This window comes from Engystomops pustulosus, chromosome 1 (genome assembly GCF_040894005.1).
Source record: "Engystomops pustulosus chromosome 1, aEngPut4.maternal, whole genome shotgun sequence".
In the NCBI taxonomy this organism is placed as follows: Eukaryota; Metazoa; Chordata; class Amphibia; order Anura; family Leptodactylidae; genus Engystomops; species Engystomops pustulosus.
Window position 1 is genome coordinate 232,884,578 of NC_092411.1, and position 20,935 is coordinate 232,905,512.

General features: G+C 39.6%; 1 protein-coding gene across 3 annotated transcripts in view; it reads left to right on the top strand.

Moving 5' to 3' along the window:
- Window positions 1-11,193: 11,193 nt before the first annotated feature.
- Window positions 11,194-20,935, top strand: part of FGG (fibrinogen gamma chain) — an 88,260-nt gene continuing 78,518 nt past the window's right edge. The window contains exons 1-10 of one of the 3 annotated variants that reach the window (XM_072121031.1): window positions 11,194-11,352; window positions 11,463-11,513; window positions 11,602-11,785; window positions 11,874-11,961; window positions 13,259-13,389; window positions 13,708-13,841; window positions 14,953-15,137; window positions 15,567-15,844; window positions 16,103-16,263; window positions 17,010-17,101. In XM_072121031.1, the coding sequence (XP_071977132.1) occupies window positions 11,284-11,352; window positions 11,463-11,513; window positions 11,602-11,785; window positions 11,874-11,961; window positions 13,259-13,389; window positions 13,708-13,841; window positions 14,953-15,137; window positions 15,567-15,844; window positions 16,103-16,263; window positions 17,010-17,024 (1,296 nt within the window). In that variant the 5' untranslated portion in view covers window positions 11,194-11,283 and the 3' untranslated portion in view covers window positions 17,025-17,101. Of the gene's footprint in view, window positions 11,353-11,462; window positions 11,514-11,601; window positions 11,786-11,873; window positions 11,962-13,258; window positions 13,390-13,707; window positions 13,842-14,952; window positions 15,138-15,566; window positions 15,845-16,102; window positions 16,407-17,009; window positions 17,102-20,935 lie in introns of those variants that run through there. The other 2 variants (XM_072121014.1, XM_072121024.1) reach the window with 2 other exon arrangements.

A 20,935-nucleotide genomic window follows, 5' to 3' on the forward strand; every position in this document is an offset into this window, starting at 1 on the left:
CAGCACATATTGGGGCTCATTTACTAAGGGTCAGAATCGCTCACTTTCCCAACAATTACCGATTTGGGCGGAATTGTCTTGGGATTTTGGCGCACTCGATCAGATTGTGTATTGACCCCCAAATGTAGTGTTACTGTCCTTGAGGGGTCTAGTTTTTAAAATGGGTCCTCTCATTACTGAACTTCTTTCTTAGGGGTTCAGTAATTGGGAAATAGCACCTGCAATCTGTTATAGCAAAATCCTCCAATAGATGCCCCTTCCCTTCTGAGCCGCACTGTACGTCCCTACAGCAGTTTGTGATCACGTGTGGGATATTATTGCATTCTAGAAAATCTGGGTAGCAAACTATTGGGTACGTTTACTTCTTTAGCCCTTTCTAAAAATAAAAATTTATGGGCCAAAGCAAGGTTTTTTTTGGAAAAAGATTTTTACTTACACAAACCAATGTAAATACTCGCTATAAAATATCTGTGGTCGTAAAAAGCTCAATATAAACCTTGACAAATTCTCTGTGTGGTGTGGTTTCCAACATAGGATCATTTATAGAGTGGGTTCACTGTTCTGGTACCTCGGGAAATTTTCAAATGTGAAAAGGCACATGAAAACATCATCAAAATCTGCCCTCTAAAAGCCCAATGGCTCCTTCAATTTTGCACTCATTCACATGAAGGGTATTACCCTTATCTTAAGAAACTGCACAGAAGATTCTGAGTGTTTTCTCTTTTTTTCCTGTATAGTTTGAGGGGTGCAGTTTTAAAAATGGGGTGATTTGTGGGGAGTTTCTAATAAATAGAACTTTGAAAACCCTTATGAAGATGAATTGTCTAAAAATATTTAATCTGAAATCTACTTAAAAATTTCGAAAATTGCTGTTCAAACTGTAAACCTCCTAATATCCTTATAAAATAAATGAACATATAAAATAATGATGTGATCACAAAGCAGATATATTTTTAACGTCAGTTAATGACCAATTTGGATGGTTAGACTAACTGTATGATGAGGATAACATTTAGAAATCAAAAAATCGCAAATTTAAAAAAAAAAAGTAAAATTTTTTACCAAATTTCCATTTTTTTAAATAAATTAGTACAAAAAAATTTAAACTCAAATATAGCATTAATGCGAAGTCATTGAAGGGTTTAATGACAAGCAGAATAACATTAACCAGCCTGTCTATAATAATGGGAAGAATTGGTATATATTTAGAATCTGTGCGTGAATTAATATTTGGTAACCAAGAAAGTTAATTTTTTTCAATATAAAGTTTTACAAATGTACACTGTCTGCTTGTTCTCTAAAGGTAAACAAAGGTAGCCTTCTAGATAAAGTTTGGTTGTAGACGCGTTACCAAAACAAGCAAAGCAATCTCTTTAACTTCGCCCACAACTAAACAAACACAACCTGTTTAAAAAATCTTTGCACTAGACATAATATTTTGTTCTTTTTCAAACTGTCATTTACCATAAATGGTAAGAAGATAAGGTGAGCTACTGACCTAGTCACTCGCTACTGTGTGAGCAGTTTATGCAAAGTGCAGGCAAAGGAGAGAAATGTTGCTGCCAGTCTTCAGTCTCTATAGGTGGTGACTTGAGCATAGGGTTAGGGCATGCACACATGATGCATTGAGGTATAGTGCATGGGATTTATCAAAATTCTATATACGCAATGCAGAAAAAAATCTTAGGCACAATCAGCTTTATTTTGTGGATCCCAGTGCAGAATTTAAACTTTGGTAATGCAGGGTCTAGGAACCAAATGAAGACACAGACAGAGTCCCTGAGCTTAATCCCCTCAAGCATTGAAAAAAAGTCTCCAGAGCTGGGTCACAACAAAGAGGGCAACTGCAGTACAAAATCACAGGGCAGTACCTGTGCTACTCGTTGCCATATCTTCCCTAAGTGCCTTTGACGTGCCTCTGATGAAGGTTGGTTTTATGACTGAAACATCACTTTTTGGATGTTTGCTATGAATCTTCAATAAATTCTCAAATAATATACAATAACAGTGTGGCTGAAGTTACATATTAAAAGGGATTGGGCCCGTCTCCAGAGCACCTGTGATTTCCTTCTTCCAGTGTACAGCGGAAATTCCTATTTAAAGGCAGAAGGATAGTCTGAATACCAGACTACCAGAGGATTTTATATGTCAAATCATAGTCTTGGTCAGATTTAAAATGATGTCAATCACAGTGTTTAAAAAGGGTTGTCTGAGAGATATTAAAAAGTAGAGATATGCCGGGTAGGGGGCGTGGTGGCTAGAGATGCATAAAAATTAATCATGTAATTTTTATTTGTAACGTGCTACAGAATTTGATGGTGCCATATAAATAAAGATTATTATTATCATTACTTCCTCTGTCCCTCCTGGTGTCCTCCACCAAGGTTTCTCTATGTAGTGCCCCTGTTTGTTTACAGGGGCAAGTAAGCTGTGCTCAGCCAATTCCTGAATTAAAACTAGGTAAATTTTACAGCCATTCCTCTTTGTATACAGAGCCTGGAATCTGAGGGGTAAGGAGTGGGATTAACTAAATCTTTGTAAAACTTAGGCTGCATTCACACACACGTATGGGTGATGTATATACAGCCGACATCCCCCATACACTTCTATGGGCTCACAGCCCTGTACAGGAGCGGCACGGTGCAGCACACATGTGACACTGTACCACTTCGTAGCCCATGGAAAGATAAGACATGTCCTATCTTTCTACGTGATACGGCGCTCTGCACTATATATGCCTATGGAGAGGTGATCCCCTGCTCCTCTCCGCAGCGCCGATGTATGCTTGCCGCAGGGCCGCCGATAGGGCAGTACAACTGGTACTGCCCTATGGGGCCCGGACTCTAAGACACTAGGGGGGGCCCAGCCGGTGGGCCGCAGACTGTGCGGTCTGTGCTGCACAATATGTGTGGGGTGGAGGCGCCGGGGGCCGCTGGTTAACCCCTTCCCGACATTTGACGTACTATTACTGCATGGCGGGAGGTGCGTTCCCGCAATATGCGGTAATAGTACGTCAAACTTCTGGCCCCGGCTCCTGAATGGAGCCGGGGCCAGAAGCTGCGGGTGTCGGCTATATATTATAGCCGACACCCTCCTCTAACACCCGCGATCGGAGATTTCTCCGATCGCGGGTGTTAACCCCTAACACGCCGCGGTCGCGCTGACCGCGGCGTGCTAGGGGCATTTAACAGGATTCGGACCCCCCCGCGGCGCTTACCGGGGGGGTCCCGCTGCTCTGATCGCAGCCCCGGGACTGCCGGTGCCCGGGGCTGCGCGATCTTCTTCCGGGTGCCGGGTCCGTGCCTCCTGGCAGGACCCGGCTGTGACACACTGAGCATGCGCAGCATGCTCAGTGTTTCACATAATACAGTGTAATACATCTGTATTACACTGTATTAGGTGAAGAATAGCTTGAACAAGTGATCAGTGGATCACTTGTTCAAGCTAACCTGTAAAAGTAAAGAAAAAAAAGTTAAAAACACTGAATAAACACAATTTTTAATAAAAATAATTAATTAAATAGAGTTAAAGTCCCCTAAACACAAACATTCCCTATACACATCTAATAAAGTAAAAATACCTGAAAATCACCAAAACCCCCCACATATTTGGTATCACCGCGTCCGTAACAATCTGTACAATAAGTCAGAAACATTATTGGACCCGTACGGTGAACGCCGTAAAAACAAAACCCGAAAAACTCGCCAAAAATATAAATTTTCATAAACTCCCTTTACAAAAATGTTCTAAAAAGTGATCAAAAAAAGTTATGTGCCCCAAAATGGTACCAATTGAAAGAACAACTCAACACGTAAAAAATAAGCCCTAAACTAGCTCTGTCAACCAAAAAATATTAAGGTTAAGTTCCCGAAAAGATGGCGATGCAGAAACAAATAAGATTTCCTCTGTATTAGTTTTTCTCCAGTAAAATTGTAAAAATAAATGAAAAACTATATAAATGAGGTATCACCGTAATCGTAGTGATCTATAGAATGAAAATATTATAGTATTTTTAGTGTATGGTGTACGACCCCCAAAATATACAAAAAAAAGAAACCCCAAATTGACAATTTTCTTTTCCTCCATACATTAAAGAGTTAATAAAATCTCATCGAAAAGCTATAGACCCACTTAAATGAAGTATTTGTAAAGTGCATCTCATGTCGCAAAAAATAAGCCCTTAAATGTCCAAATTGCCAAAAAAATAAAGATTGTATAGCCAATAAAAAGTGACAATGCATAATCTGCTCTGAATGGCGCAGCTCCCCCTCAATGCCCTGGCGTGTGCCCATACAGCAGGTTACCACCACATATGGGGTATTGTTATACGCGGGAGAGATGGGGGATCAAATTTTGAGGAGCGTTTTGGAATTTTATCCACTGAGAATTTGTACATTTTATGAAAAACACATTAATTTAGCCAAATAAAATGTAATTTCGAAATTGCATCCGATTTTGTTTTAACCCCTGTAAACCAATTAAAGGGTTAACAAACTTCATAAAAGTTGTTTTACGTACGTTGAGGGGTGTAGTTTCTATAATGGAGTAATTTATGGGGTTTTACTTTATTTAGGCCTCTCAAAGTGACTTGAAACCTGAGCAGGTCCCTCAATAGCAGGATTTAGCTTTTTTTATGAAAATGTGAAAAATTGCACGTGACGTTCAATAGTATGACTCCTATTGGCAATCTACCAGAAGAGTGTGCCTTGTCGTAGCAACAGGCCTCAAACCCTGTTTGTGAAAGGTCACTGCGGGGGGCAGGAGGCTTGTTCGGTTTTGGGGTGTGTTGGGGCCCAGACACTTTTGCTGTATGGGGCCCCGAATTTCCTGATGGCTGCCCTGGCTTGCCGTACTACGGTACAGCGGGCATACATCGCCTGAATGTAGCCTTCGACAGTACAAAGCTAGACTAGACAGTTTGACACTGCAACAGATATTCAAAACAACTAATGCAAGAAAAAAGCCAAAACTTTACTGCATTAATTTGGTGGGGTATGTTGCCACTTAGGCTACTACCATTTTCCACTGAAGATATGTTCTGATTCCTAATTAGCCACACCCCTTTTCATAACTGAATCTATACAAAAATAGGCTTAATAGGGTATAAAAATTTGAAACCTTTATTTCATAATCATATGAAAATAAGGTTAAGATAAAAATCCATGATTTTAAGTACTGACACCAAATAACATCAATGTTTACATGGGCGTTGATCTAAACCAGGTGAATGGCAACAAGAGATAGAGATGTCTATAGAGTATCAAGCCCGCTACGATAAAGCAAATAACATACTGCTGGGAAGTAAAGTGCATACAGTGCTATGCAAAAAGTGGTAATCTAAATGCAGATCATAACCTAGAGAAGGACCTTGCCCACGATGACACCCAAAGTGTGTTGCAGCTAAAACCCCCTTTTTTGGGGGGGGGGCAGTATTGCCCACTGTCAGTGCAAATGTATTGATAGTATGCCAGAGTATCTTAGTGTGGGAGAGTCTTGGAACAGGACAGCTATTAGCCATGTAGGATGAGGGGCAAGTAGAAAGCCTTGTAATGAAAGAAGCCATAAGAAGTCCTGTTTGTAGTTTGCAAGAAGTTATGTAGGAGACGCAGCCTGAACATGACCTTGAACACATCATGAAGCAAGGTGCTGGATTCAGCTTCCGTCCGGCCACGCTGAGTCCAGCGCTGCTCCGGCGGCCATGTTTGTTTACATGGCGCCCGGACCGGAGCGACAGCAGCGCTGGATACCGGAGGGCACTGGAAGGTAATTAGGACTTTATTTTTTTAAGCAGCCCCCTCCCTGCCACCATTAGCTTTTTTTCAGAACTCGGACAACCCCTTTAAGTAAGAATCACAACACTGGACACTTTAAAAGGAGGCTGGTGCTTGGCATCATTGTTTCTCTTCTGTTAACCCTGGTTATCTCTAAAGAAACATGTGCAGTCATCATTGCACTGCACAAAACTGGCATAACAGGGAAGAGTATCGCCGCTAGAAAGATTGCACCTCAGTCAACAATCTATCACATAATCAAGGAATTCAAGGAGAGAGGTTCCATTGTTGCCAAAAAGGCTCCAGGGCGCCCAAGAAGGACCAGCAAGCACCAGGACCGTCTCTTAGAAGTGTTTCAGCTTTGGGATGGGGCTACCAGCAGGGCAGAGCTTGTTTAGGAATGACAGCAGGCAGGTGTGAGTGCATCTGCACGCACTGTGAGGCGGAGACTCTTGGAGCAAGGTCTGGTGTCAAGGAGGGCAGCAAAGAAGCCACTTCTCTCCGGAAAAAGCATCAGGGACAGACTGATATTCTGCAAAAGGTACAGGGAGTGGACTGCTGAGGACTGGGGTAAAGACATTTTCTCTGATGAATCCCCTTTCAGATTGTTTGGGACATTTGGAAAACAGTTTGTTCGGAGAAGACAAGGTGAGCGATACCACCAGTCTTGTCTCATGCCAACTGTAAAGCATCCTGCAACCATTCATGTGTGGGGTCCACTCCCTGTACCTTTTGCAGAATATCAGTCTGTCCCTGATGCTTTTTCCGCCAAGGAAACCAGCTCTCTCACAGTCTTGCCTAAAAACACATCCATGAATAAAGAATGGTACTAGAATGTCCTCCAAGAGCAACTTCTCCCAACCGTCCAAGAGCAGTTTGGTGACAACAATGCCTTTTCCAGCATGATGGAGCAACTTGCCATAAAGTAAAGGTGATAACTAAATGGCTCAGGGAACAAAACATAGAGATTTTGGGTCCATGGCCTGGAAACTCCCCAGATCTTAATCCCATTGAGAACTTGTGGTCAATCATCAAGAGACGGGTGGACAAACAAAAACCAACAAATTTTGACAAAATGCAAGCATTGATTGTGCAAGAATGGACTGCTATCAGGATTTGGTCCAGAAGTTGTTTGAGAGCTGCCAGGGAGAATTGCAGAGGTCCTGGAGAAGAAGGGTCAACACTGCAAATACTGACTTGCTGCAGTAACTCATTCTAACTGACAATAAAAGCTTATGTTACTCATAATATGATTGCACTTGTATTTCTGTATGTGATAAAACATCTGACAAACTCACATAAAAACCAGAGGGCAACAGATCATGGGAAAATATAATATTTGTGTCATTCTCAAAACTTTTTGCCATGACTGTATTAAAAAAATCCCCCCACACACATTATAAAAAATGATCTCAAATGATGGTTACGCTTTAATTAATGAGATTCAAAATATAAGCCTAGGCCAAGAGTAACTTTTAGTGTGAGACTTTACACATTGTTCCTTTAGGAAAACAGTGCATACCTTAGTCTCCTATCTCTAACATTGAGCAATTGGCTCTCAGCTTTCATAGCTGTCCAGTCACATACAACATATGATTGCATAATGTCCTGAAGCTCTTGCCACATAGGAAGTGGCTCTTCAATGTAACTAGATGTACTGTAACGTGTCCTGACACAAAGGAAGACCCATTTACTTATAGCTCACTAGATCATTTTTATAACCTGTACCTAGTTTACTAAATATGATTGGTCACTTATATTATATTTTTTAACCCCTAAGCGATGTGTGACGTATCTGTTCGTCACACATTGTCTGCGGGTGTATGGAGAGTGCTCACAAGCTGATCCCTTTCCATACAAGATAGGTGTTTGCTGCATATTGCAGCAAACATCCACTGGTAACAACCTTGGTCAGGGCTAGCACTGCTAGGGGGTGTTAACCCGGTATATGCATCCGGCAAAGCAGGCAGAGGCATCTTAATTCCGGTGGCGCATGGACATGGGGGGGGGGGGGTGATTGGTTACTATGAAAACCTTTGGTCATACAAAGACCAGGCTGTCTGATTTTAGCCCATGTATTACAATGTGTGATTTGCACAATGGAATAGATGATGTGTAGAATCCCCATATACTGCCATACTGTAGATCAATAAGACAACCCAGGGTTAAAATACCCTCCGAGTCTGAAAAATAGTAAAAAAATAAAATAAAAAAAGGTTAAAATGTAATTAAAAAAAATTAATGTAAATGTAAATAAACTAAAAATTAATATCACTCCTCCTTTCCTTAGAACTATTATGAAAATAAGTTAATAGTAAAAAAAAAAAAAAAAAATTAGGTATCACCATGTCCCAACATGTCTGATCTTTTAAAATATTATAACGGTTTCCTTTAGCGAAAAATTACAACCAAAGTCGAAAATGGCACTTTTCTGCCATTTAGAAAAATATTAAAAAATCTATAAAAAGTGATCAAAAAGCAGCACAGTCCTGAAAATTAATAGCATTGAAAATGCCATCAAAAGTTGCAAAAATGACAACACCCACAACTCCGTACACTGAAGTATAAAAAAGTTATTAGTGCCAGAAGATGGCAAAATGAAAATTATTTTTTTTACACAAGGTTTTAATTCTTGTATGAAAACATTATAATACCTATATACCACATACAGTATAATCTGAGTTTTTCAGCACAAAAAATGTGCTGAAAAACCCAAACTCAGCTTATGCTCAAGTAAAAAAAAAAAAAAAGTCAAAACTCACCTTTCCTATTCCCCCTACAGGTCTTCTCCACTATCCATCTGGCAATGGCAGATCCATGTCCTGGTCCAGCACACAAGCTGTGACATCAGCCACCTCTGACATCATAGTGTGTACCAGCAGCTATCACATACAATATTTTAGCATTATGAATGGGGATGGTGAAAGGCTTGCTGGCTATATAATGGGGCCGGGATCTGGCTATATAATGGGGCAGGGGCCTGGCTATATAATGGGGCAGGGGACTGGCTATATAATGGGCAGGGAGATGGCTATATAATGGGGCAGGGGGCTGGCTATATAATGGGCAGGTGGCTGTTTTTATAATGGGGAAATGCTGGCTGGCTACTGGGGCAGGGGGTTGGCTATATACAGGGGCTGGCTATATGCAGGGGGAGAGGTCTCCCTATATAATGGGGCTGGTTATATACTGGGGGCAAGGGGCTAAAAAACTATATACGGGGGGGAGGCTGTGACCAATGCATTTCTCACCCTACGCTTATACTCAAGTCAATAAGTTTTCCCAGTTTTTTTGTGGTAAAAGTAGGAGCCTCGGCTTATATTGGGGTCGACTTATACTCGAGTATATACAGTAAATTATCACCAATTTCACTGCATTTGGAAAATTTTTCCTGCATACCAGTACACGGTATGGAATATTAAATACTGTCATGATTAAGTGCAAAGTGATATACAGAAAACAAGCCATCACACAGCTCTTTACATGGAAAAATAAAAAAGGTATGGATTTTTGAAGGTGAGGAGTGAAAAATGCAAACTCAAAAATGAAAAAGGGCCTTGTCGTTAAGGGGTTAAAAGAAGTAACATGACATATATCTCCAAATGTATCCCAGTTGATTCTGTTGAAAATAAAGATCTTGTCAGTCAAAAGCTTTGCAAAGTTTGGCCAAACATGGAACAAAAGTTTGGTTCGGATACCGAAACTCAAACCCAAATACACTGCTAACACCCGCAAACTTTGCCACTGGCATTTAAATGCTGGTGGCGTGTTGGCTTCACTATTTTCCCTAGGATTGTTGATCCCTGTAACGTCATGGAGTGACGTTTCTAGGGAAAGTGGTCGTGCACATGTGCTGCTACCATCGGCTCAGCAGCCCATCAGCCAGTTTTTCCAGGTGAACCCAAATTTTCTGAATATCTGCATAAAATTCAGCTGTGGGAACATTTCAAATTGTATTTCAAATTGTAGAAACAAGATGCAACATTGTAGGCGATATATGTTCTGTATCAAATCCTCAATGTTTCCAAGATCTTTGCTTGCTTTCCTGCTAGTGAAAGCTTCTATGTTAACTTCCGGTGGATGGAAATTTGTCCATGGTCACACAGAGAGTAATCAGAACTGCGTGATATAAGAGCCGTGCACCTGTGTGACCATGGACAGATTTCTCTCCGCTGGAAGTAACATAGAAGCTTTCTATAGCAGGACAGCAAGCAGAGATCTAGAAAACTGACAAATTGATACAGAAAGTATATTGGAAAATTGTATAACTTTTCCTTACACAAACCCTATTAATTATTTGCTGAAAGTGGACAACCCCTTTAAGTCTACAAATTGGTGTTGTAAAATTAGACCTGACATTTTCATCCAACCGATCCTTAGAAAAAGTGAAGAAAAGCCGGGGCACATCAAGATAAAATCCAAGAAATTGTCTTTATTTCATTAAAAAAATAGCAAACTGCAAGTGTGCCTGGTCGGTGTAGGTTGTGACACCAGGTGTGTGACGCTGGGGCTACAAACAACAGAGCATGGGACTGTTTTTTGTGACCCATGATTTACACATGTTCTCGTGTGAATGACGTCTTACTGCAAAGCCCTGCACATTTTGTAAAACTCGTACAGTGACCCACATTTATGCATTGAAAATGTATTTTCACAAGAAACCTTTTCATGTCATACAAGCATCCATGTTTCTTTCTGTGAATTATTCCTTCTTAGTTAAAAAGTCTTCTACCAGCTCTCAAATCACCCTACAATTGTAAGTAGTATAGTGTAGGCCATCCTCCAAACATATGTTTTTTGTCCCTGAGTGATGTGTATTACTATATTCCATGTTCATAGTAACAAAAAGAAAGGGGTGAGGGCGGCACAGTAAAGCAGTCGGATTAAGATCCAGGTGGGTGCAAGCTCTATGGGCCCGACTCAAGGCTCAAGAAAGATCCAAAAAAGACAGCGGGAGAGCAGCACTCCGTGGTGATCAGTGTTTATTCATACACCAGTGGCAATACAAAGCGACGTTTCGGCTAACTCCATGAAGCCGTTTTCAAGCTTGAAAATGGCTACATGGAGTTAGCCGAAACGTCGCTTTGTATTGCCACTGGTGTATGAATAAACACTGATCACCACGCCATGTTCATAGTATGTATAACCTGTGAATCCAGGTAGTTTACATCACAAAATATTACTGGAAATCCAACACATTGAGCAACTATGCAATCCACAGTTCAACTTCCCCATTTACAAAAAAGTGTTTGATAAATGTCTACAAAAGAGTTAACACTCTGTATGATGTTCACTCGCATCACAGTGACCAATGTTCTCTTCTCCTCAGGGTCATCACCTCCTACGCTCTACATTATTGCCCTTTTATTTGACCTTTGGACAACTCATTGTCCCTGTTTGCAGAGTTTCTACCGGCCAGAGGGAGCAGATAAAACAGAAGTAACCTGTGAGCTCCACTTCATTTTTGGAGTTATCCAGCTAAGCAGGTACAGGACAACAGAGACCTGCTACAATGTTACGTCTATACCACCAAGGAGTGCTATTTCTCCAATCCGTACTCCTCTTCTCCAGCACTTATTGTGTGAGTATATCACTTCAAATTTCATGAACAGATTAACTAACCATTCATTCTCACATTAATGAGTGTATACCACTTATCATTAAATAGATAACATGTATTCTTTCTTTTAGCAGAGCCTAGTACCAAACACAGATAACTGCTGCATCTTAGATGAGCGATTTGTAAGTAGATTACGTACAATATATCTGTAAGAGATCTGTAGCGTCTTAAAGAGTTTAGTTTAACTTTTCCCGTCTTCCCGTCTCATAGGGAGAGTACTGTCCAACCACATGTGGAGTCTCAGACTTTCTAACCAGATACTACTCAGAGGTAGACACAGATCTGCAGTATTTTGAAGGACTTCTAAATCGCATTTTAAATGAAACATCCACTACTACTATAATGGTGACCGAAATGCAACAAAAAGGGACATCACCCCCAACAGGTCAACAAGGTAAGAAAAGTCGCTCACATACAGTTAGACATTTACACTGTTATGGCGTTATTCTCTAATATCCTTAATATATTTTTTTCTTATAAAGGAAAAGACATTACACAGAAATCCAGAAGTATGCTGGATGACATCACAAGATATGAGAGGACAGTTATAGAAAATGAACGGGTCATACAGTAAGTATACATAAAGGATGACACCTGCAGAGTCCTCAGACTTTGAAAGAGACATAGTAGGACAAAGAACATAATGATAATAATAGCAATTTATTGTCCACAAAGGGGAAAATAATGTGTCGCATCAGATTAAAACACATAGATAAAAATTATAAAAAGACGTGTGATATTTACACTTATATACCCTTACCCATATTAGCACACATAGTACATGTTGCATGTTGACCACAGTTACGGAGAGTGCCCAGCATAAATGATTTTTTGTACCTATCAGTTCCACATTTCCTTTCAATGAATTGATCACTGAAGCTACTTCGAGACTGTAATAGGCTGTACAATGGATGGGATGGATTTGTCAACATCCAATAGAATTTTTTTTTGCACACGGCGGAGTAGCACAGTCTTCCATCCTTCAATATATTTGTCACCTTCTTCACTATTTTCTTAATTATGTGTTATTTGAAAATTTAAAGGAAACCTACCACTTGTAGTGGCAGGTTTCTGATGGAAATACCGGGCACCAGCTCAGGGTGCGCGGCTCTCATTCACTTCCTATGTAGCCGCGCGCACGGTAAGCGCCGAGCGCGTACCTGCCTGCGCCGGCTATAAAGTTTAAAAAGTGTTTTAAACCGCGATACCGCGGTTTAAAACACTAACGAAAATAAGCTCCGGCACCAGCTCACCCTGAGCTGGTGCCCGGTATTTCCATCAGAAACCTGCCACTACAAGTGGTAGGTTTCCTTTAAGAACTAGAAGCAGTTATATGAGAATTTGTCATATAACTGGTGTTTTCACACTTGGAGAATCAGAGTTCGCCGAGCCCCAAGAGTTCACCCACCATATACATGCTGCTGCTGGTGCTGGTTCCATTAGTGGGATCAGACAAAATGTATTGCATGTCCTATTAGTATTCCTTAAATGTCCGAGATAGAGAGACATTTTTAGGGCTAAAAGGAACAAGAAATTTGAGGTTGTAAAGAAACATTTTCCTTTTAATTTAAATTGTAGCTAGATTAAAGAATACAGAAGGTAGTTACCTTCTGTATTCTTTAATCTAGCTACAATTTAAATTAAAAGGAAAGTACCAGGTTACTAATTATATCACAGTAAATTTGCCTCAAACCAGATACTTAGATTACAAGCTCTCTAGAAAAATTATGTAAAATAATAATTCTATCCTACAATTCATTATGCAATTTATTATGATCTTTACAAAAAAAAATTTTTTGTATTATGAAAGACATTTAATGCATAAACATCTGTGTGACCTTATGATAAATCTCTGTTTTTTTCATAGAGATCTACAAGACATACTTAACTCAAACACACAGAAAATTTCTCTTCTGAAACAGAAGATATCAATTCTGGAAAGCCAATGCCAACAACCATGCAAAGATACTGTTCAAATACAGGAGCTCACAGGCAAAGGTATGGTTTAAGCTGAAGGGGACTCAATATTGGGGAGATTTATCAGAACTGCCTGAGAAGAAAACCGTTCTTAATGCCCGTGACAACCAATCAGAGCTCAGCTTAAATTTTTGCACTGCAGTTTATAAAATTAAAGCTGAACTCTGAGTGGTTGCCATGGGCATTTAGAACGGTTTTGCTCTCAGATTCTTCCAAAAGATCTCCACCATAGACTCCATGGTTGCGTAATCTGGATCCATCTGATACCCCGCAGTTTGTTACCTAACAATCCTAACATGGGGTTAATAAGCGTTATTAAGATAATGTTCTGTCTTCCAGATTGTCAAGAAATTGCAAACAAAGGAGCACGGACCAGCGGCCTTTATTATGTTAAGCCTCTGAAAGCCAAGCAACAATTTTTGATTTATTGTGAAATTGAGCCATCTGGAAGGGCATGGACCGTCCTTCAAAGGGTGAGTGCATATAGCTTCCAAATGGGATTTTTAATGTGTATTTAGGGGGATATTGAATAGACGGAAATGCAGGTGTTATTCCTTAAAAAGATCAGAAGATAAATTGACAGCTGTGTGTCAAGCATTCACTTTGGCAAAGGTTCAGGTCCTGGCAGTGTAAGGACAGATTGAACAGGGTCAGTGTGCATAGATACATCTAGTAACACCTAGTTGTCAATTAAGTTCAAACTTCTATGAGGAATAATAAACTTATGGAAATTAGAATTGTATAATAAACATATATGTCAACAGAGATGAAAAATCCAAGACCAAATTTTTTAGGGTCCATGCACACGAACATATGGGGGACGTATATACAGCCGCAAATTTACGTCCACATATACGCTCCCCCCATAGTCGTCTATGGCGTCTGGGCTTGGTACGTTGAGCACAACGTGGCCGCAAAAAAGGTAGAGCCTGCTCTATCTTTGGCCACAAGAACGGCCGCGCACCACTATTCACTATGGAGAGGGGAGGGAGTGACCAGCGCTCGCTTCTCCTCTCCAGTGCGCCTGACATGTGCATCTCATTTCTCAGCTACAGCTGAGAAAATGAACTGAGAAGAGTCATATTTGCCTGAGATGATTCAGTTTTAAAGACTGTAGGTGAAGTGTCACTTCAGACGTCTGTTCGTATCTTTGGTTCTATAGTACCCAAGTCTCATTTTTCAGATCTCATCAGTCTTATGATTCTGGAGATACAAGCAGATCTGACACTCACATTTCCATCTACGCCTTTAGCTGCCTCAATCTAAAGAACCACAAGTCACAGGCATTCTGAATCATGAGATTCATATCTCTCTATATAAAGTAACAAATCTAAAGCAATAAATGACTGGGGGGAATTTTTTTAGGTAAACGGGCAATATGTGACACAAAAGAGGGAATTCTAGAGATTATATTTCACATTCTACCTGAGGGTGTTTATAATTTAATGGGGTAAAAGCTGATGACAGTGTCCCTTTAAAATACACCTGATGCATGTTTAAACTCTCTAGTCTAACCTTATACCATCTATTAGTTGGCATATAACGCTGCCTAGTATTGTTCATTTATATGTTTTTTTTACCCAGAGGCTTGATGGCAGCGTGGACTTCAACAGAAACTGGATCCAATACAAAGAAGGATTTGGATATTTGTCACCGACTGATACAACAGAGTATTGGCTCGGAAATGAAAAGATTCACCTGCTGAGCACCCAATCTACTATCCCATACGTTCTGAGGATAGAGCTGGAGGACTGGAGCGGTCATAAGAGGTAATGCATATTTTATGCAAATATTATTTTATCTTGGGAGATGTCCCTTCATCTTACATGGTTTTTTCAACAATTCAGTCAGACCGAGATCTTGGTTAATAACAAAGGGATTGCCAAAAAAGATTGAGCTACCAGTCTAAGCTAATTTCGGTGCGCCCGTTTACATAAGAAAAAAGCCCATGACTTCTGCTCCCTTCAAGAGAGCGAGTAAGATCAAGGTCATAGACTTCCAATCTCACAATAAGTGTGGATTCTCTGTTTTAGTTGTGTATTGAAAAGATTAAGACTGTTGTAGGATCATTTTGTATGTTTACTTTCTTAAATGTATAGTTGATGATAAAGCTTTAAGACCTAATTGTAATTGAAATTGGACATTGTAAAGATTTATTTCTTTTTAACTTAAAATATTCCTTCTGTTTTCCAATATAGCACAGCTGACTATAGCACATTCAGGTTGGGTTCTGAAAAGGACAATTACCGTCTGACCTATGCATATTTCATTGCTGGTGATGCCGGAGATGCGTTTGATGGCTTTGATTTTGGAGATGACCCCAGTGACAAGTTCTTCACTTCTCACAATGGCATGCAGTTCAGTACCTATGACAAAGATAACGATAGATATGAGGGCAACTGCGCTGAGCAAGATGGCTCTGGTTGGTGGATGAACAAATGCCATGCTGGTCACCTCAATGGCAAATATTACCAAGGTAAGAGCCTAGAAAAACAAAATGTATTCATATACATTCAAAATGTATTCTTACCAATATCAGGTGTGTTTGACTCCTACCGATCAGTTGATTCAACACAGAGAATGCAGCTCCGTTCTCTATGTAGTGGCCAAGCTAACTCAGCTCCCACTTTGTTCCCTTAAACATAAAGGCTCCCACACAGTATCAGTATTTACTATCTGTTGCCCCCAGTCAATGCTAGAAGATTTTAATTGTTACCTTTCTGATTACTTTTAGGCGGCACCTACTCTGAAGCTGATACTCCTAATGGTTATGACAATGGAATTATTTGGGCCACATGGCGCAGCCGTTGGTACTCCATGAAGAAAACAACAATGAAGATTATTCCTTTGAGCCGATATGGAGATGATGAACAGCAGTTTTCAAAGGATACAAAGGTTGGATCTCAAAAACGAGGAGATTTCTAGAATTCTGAATCTTTTACCTATTCCACAGTGAACATTTGATGTAATATCACACCTCATGCTTCATGTATTCACGTAGTTCTTTTTTCAAATAAAGTATTCAAATATGGAATCTATCATGTCTGCTATGGCCAATGCTTTTCTTGGCAGCGCTTCTTGTTGTTGTTGCTTTGACTCCTTAAGTTATATCTTCATTAATTGAATTGATAATACATTCCTAACGATTTGTCATTTTTAATATCTGAACCATTGAGCAAGCTGTATTGCTCCTTACATTGCTTATCCACCAAGAGCTGTTCATCCATACATTCAGCTGTGCTTGGTACTGCAGCTCAGCCCTATTCATGTCAGGACCCACAAAGAGTTACAGTTTTGGTCCCCCTAAACCCTTCTTACAGCAAATCTGTGATCTTTATGTCTGTAGACAGAAATTTTCTTAATGGTCATACAGAAATCCAACCCCATTACGACATGTATAATACATTTTTACTTTCTTCACACCCTACAAAACACCATTTATGTCAATGGCTGTTATAATAACTATTAAATGATACATACCATTAACTCTACTTGTGCAAGAATTGTAAAACATGTTAATTCTGGCTTGCAACGCTTTGCCTGTGCTCCAAGAATATAATCTTTTGGCTGCTGTGGCTTCTATTTGCTGCAATGTGTAGGTGAGTTGCAATATTTTAATCTTTTGTTTTCTTTCATTGTAGGGAGGGGACATATAAATGACAGATTTTAATAAAAGCTCCAGATTTGTTGAATATGGAATACACCAGATCTTTCAGTCTGGATATTGCACTATGTCATTTAGAAAGAAGTCACATTAAATTACATTTATCATTAAAAAAAATAAAGTCTTTATATTTTATTTGAAAATATATATTTTATTGAGTATTTTCATTTGCATATAGCAGATAGCACAAATATCTGATTTTTAATTTTATCTGACTAGTTAAAGGGTCATTCCATTTGACAGCTCCGCTTTAGATTCTATCAGGAGCATTTATTAATGTTTTTTCTATTCCAATTGTGTAAAAAGGTTTGTAGAAATGGAAATGTTTACCCCTTTCCTGACTACATTCCAAAAAATAAATAAATAAAAAATCGCTGTGGTCAGGGTTCAGGAAAAGGCAGGAGCCACCGGACTCTGCTGGACTACTGAACTTTACAGGGATAACTGTCCATTCGCCTGATTTATGATGGGGCCGTTGCCCTGTCATATACTGTATTTTTTGGACTATAAGATGCTTCTTACTATAGGATGCACCCCAGATTTAAGTTTCCAAAAAAGAAATAATATATTTTACAACAATGCAAATATCCCTGTTGATAGCACTAACGCACAGCACACACAGGTCTGCTGAACCCATACATTTGCGCACACAGCTCTGCTTCACCCATACATTTGCGCACACAGCTCTGCTTCACCCATACATTTACACACAGCTCTGTGTACATCCATACATTTACACACACAGCACCGCTACATGCATACATTTACACACACAGCTCTGCTTCATCCATACATTTACACACATAGCTCTGCTGTACACATGAAGACACACACAGCTCTACTATACACATGGAGACACACACAGCTCTGTTATACACATGGAGACACACACAGCTCTGCTATACACAGGAAGACACACACAGCACTGCTATACACAGGAAGACACACACAGTTCTGCTATTCACAGGAGGACACACACAGCTCTACTATACAGGGGTAGTCACACACTGCACTGCTATACACACAGAGAACCCCTTCCTCTCTTCTTCTTTCCCTATCCTAGCGCAGCTTGTCCCCATTCTCAGCAGTATGTGGTGATCTAAGAAGCATGTGATCAGTGATCGGGGAGAGGAGAGAGCAGTGCGGAGGCTCTCCTCTCAGGGAGATCAGGTGCAGCTCTATTTCAGGGCATCATTCGATCTCCATTACAGAGGTCAGGAAGGTCTGGCAGTGCTGGATCCTCCTGACCTCCGGTCTATAAGATGCAGGCACTTTATAGCAAGATTATTTCTTGCTAAAAAGTGCATCTTATAGTCCAAAAAATACGGTAATGGGCAAATTCTGGGTATGAAAAACACCAGTCTGGATATATTCCCCGAGGGATACTGCTAAATGAAATACACTTTTTAGTGTTAGTAGGTCAGTGTGAATGTTGTGTAGTGAATATTGCATACAAAATGAACTTCACCCATTACTTTCTTCTCATGCCATATTCACACCTCATTATTTTGGCAAGTACTTTATAAAAGAAGTCAGAAGCCCAAAGCAGGAGTGGGTCTAAAACAGTGAAAATGTACAATTTTTTTCAATATAGTTTGTCATTGTATGATCCACACCTGGTTTTGGTTCACAAATACTCATGTAACAATCTGACCACAATACTGCCATGTACAACTGGCCTCAGAGAGATGACTGAGCTTGGTGTGGCTATAGCTGAACTAGAAAAAAACACTTCCAAAAACTGAATATACTCTATGATAATAATCATTTATTTATATAGCGCACACAGATTACGCAGCGCTGCACAGAGCTTGCCAAATCAGTCCATATAAAATAAATTTGAGAGTAAGCTACCCCCACGGGTCCTTTACTAGGTGGGTTACATAGACATTTTACAACTGTGTCATTTGGGGACAAATTTCTGGTTGCGCTTGGACACATCACACCACAAAAACAGCAAAAGCATCTGCCTTCTATGCCACAATCATATGTTTTATATAATACTATGCAGTAAAATACGATCTGGTGATCATGTGCTGACCCAAATCAACCAGCCAGGGACTATTTTCACCTGTAACAGTTTTTTTTTTAAAATAAAAATTAAGTTGCTTTCTCTAGGTCTCTGGACACCTTTTATGGCACCTATTTATAAGTAAAATAACTACGTAATGCAATAAAAAGAAAAAAAAAACATTTTCCATGACAAGAAAAACATTTGCAATATACAGGCAGTCCCTGGGTTGGGGATAGGGTCCATAGGTTTGTTCTTAAGTTAAATTTGTATGTAAGTCGAAACTGTATATTTTATAATTGTAGATCCAGACAATTTTTTTGCCAATTTTTTGACCAAGTGACAATTGGAGTTTCAGAATTTTTTGCTTTAATGGGACCAAGGATTATCAACAAAGCTTCATTACAGATACCTTACAGCTGATCATTGCAGTCTGAGACTATAGTAACATCCAGAGAGTTTCACCAGAGGTCAAAGGGGGCAGAGGGGTTCGTCTTTAACTAGGAGTCATCTGTAAGTCGGGTGTCCTTAAGTAGGTGACTGCCTATATGTCCATTTCACCCAAGAGAATATATTGAATAATATACAGGCAGTCCCCGGGTTACATACAAGACTGTAGGTTTGTTCTTAAGTTGAATTTGTATGCAAGTTGGAACTGTATATTTTATCATTGTAGCCACAGCCAGAACTTTTTTGGTCTCTATGATAATTGGATTTTAAAAATGTTGGGTTGTCATACGAATCAGGATTAACACTAAAGCTTCATTACAGACACCTGTGATAACTGTTACAGCTGATTATTGTAGCCTGGGGCTAAAGTACAATAAATTACCAATATCCAGTGGTCCGTTTGTAACTAGGGGTCGTATGTAAGTCGAGTGTTCTTAAGTAGGGGACCGCCTGTATTGACTTTTAAAATATCACATAATAATGACTTCATTTTGTAAATAAAAAGAATAAATATGCTATACGCTTTTTTTTATTTCCCATTTACAATTGTGGTGGGCATCACAGAAGGGCTAAGGAACTCCAAAGATTTATTTGCATCAGAAATTACTACCCCTACTTTCAGAAAAAATGGGCATTCTGTGAAATACAGACTATATTATTGGCCATACTTTTGGACTGAACATTGTTCAGAAAACTGGTACAGTATAATGATAGTCATCTTTGACCTGGGTCTCATTTATCAAAACAATCAGAGAGCAAAATAGTTCTAGTTGCTCATTGCAATCATTCAGAGCTTAGCTTTCTTTTTATAAGCTGCTGTGGGAAAATGAAAGCTAGTTTTTGATTGATTGCCATGACCCAATTTACTACTATCCAGTAATGTACTGTTCCTGTACTTCCTGTAACTTCTGTATCTTTCTGTATCCTGTATCTTCAGTAACAATCGGTTTTTAATGTAGTGGTTTTCCTGCATCAGAAGAGAATATATTTCATCCATGTGGCTTCTTACCAAAAATAATTCACAGTAATTCTATGGATGATCATGTTGACAACAAAAATTCTTTTGTTAAGGTCACACTTATAAAGATTAACTTTAGTGCAGAGGTCACATAGTAAGTACGGTTGATAAAAGACATTTGTCCATCAAGTTCAAACAAGCAAGACAAGTAACAGGGCTGAGGGGAAGGGGAGTACACAATTCTATATTATAATATAACCAACAATATTATATGTCTGTAAAAAGGCATCTAGACCCTTCTTGAAGCTCTCTGTTGTCCCTACTGTGACCTGCGCATGAGGCAGGCTATTCCACAGATTCACAATTCTTATAGTAAAGAAGCCTTGTCGCCTTGGAGATTAAACTTTCTTTACTCCAGACAGAGACAGTGGGCCTCATTTACTAAGGGTCCGAACGCCGCACTTTCCTGAATATTTCTCTTTTG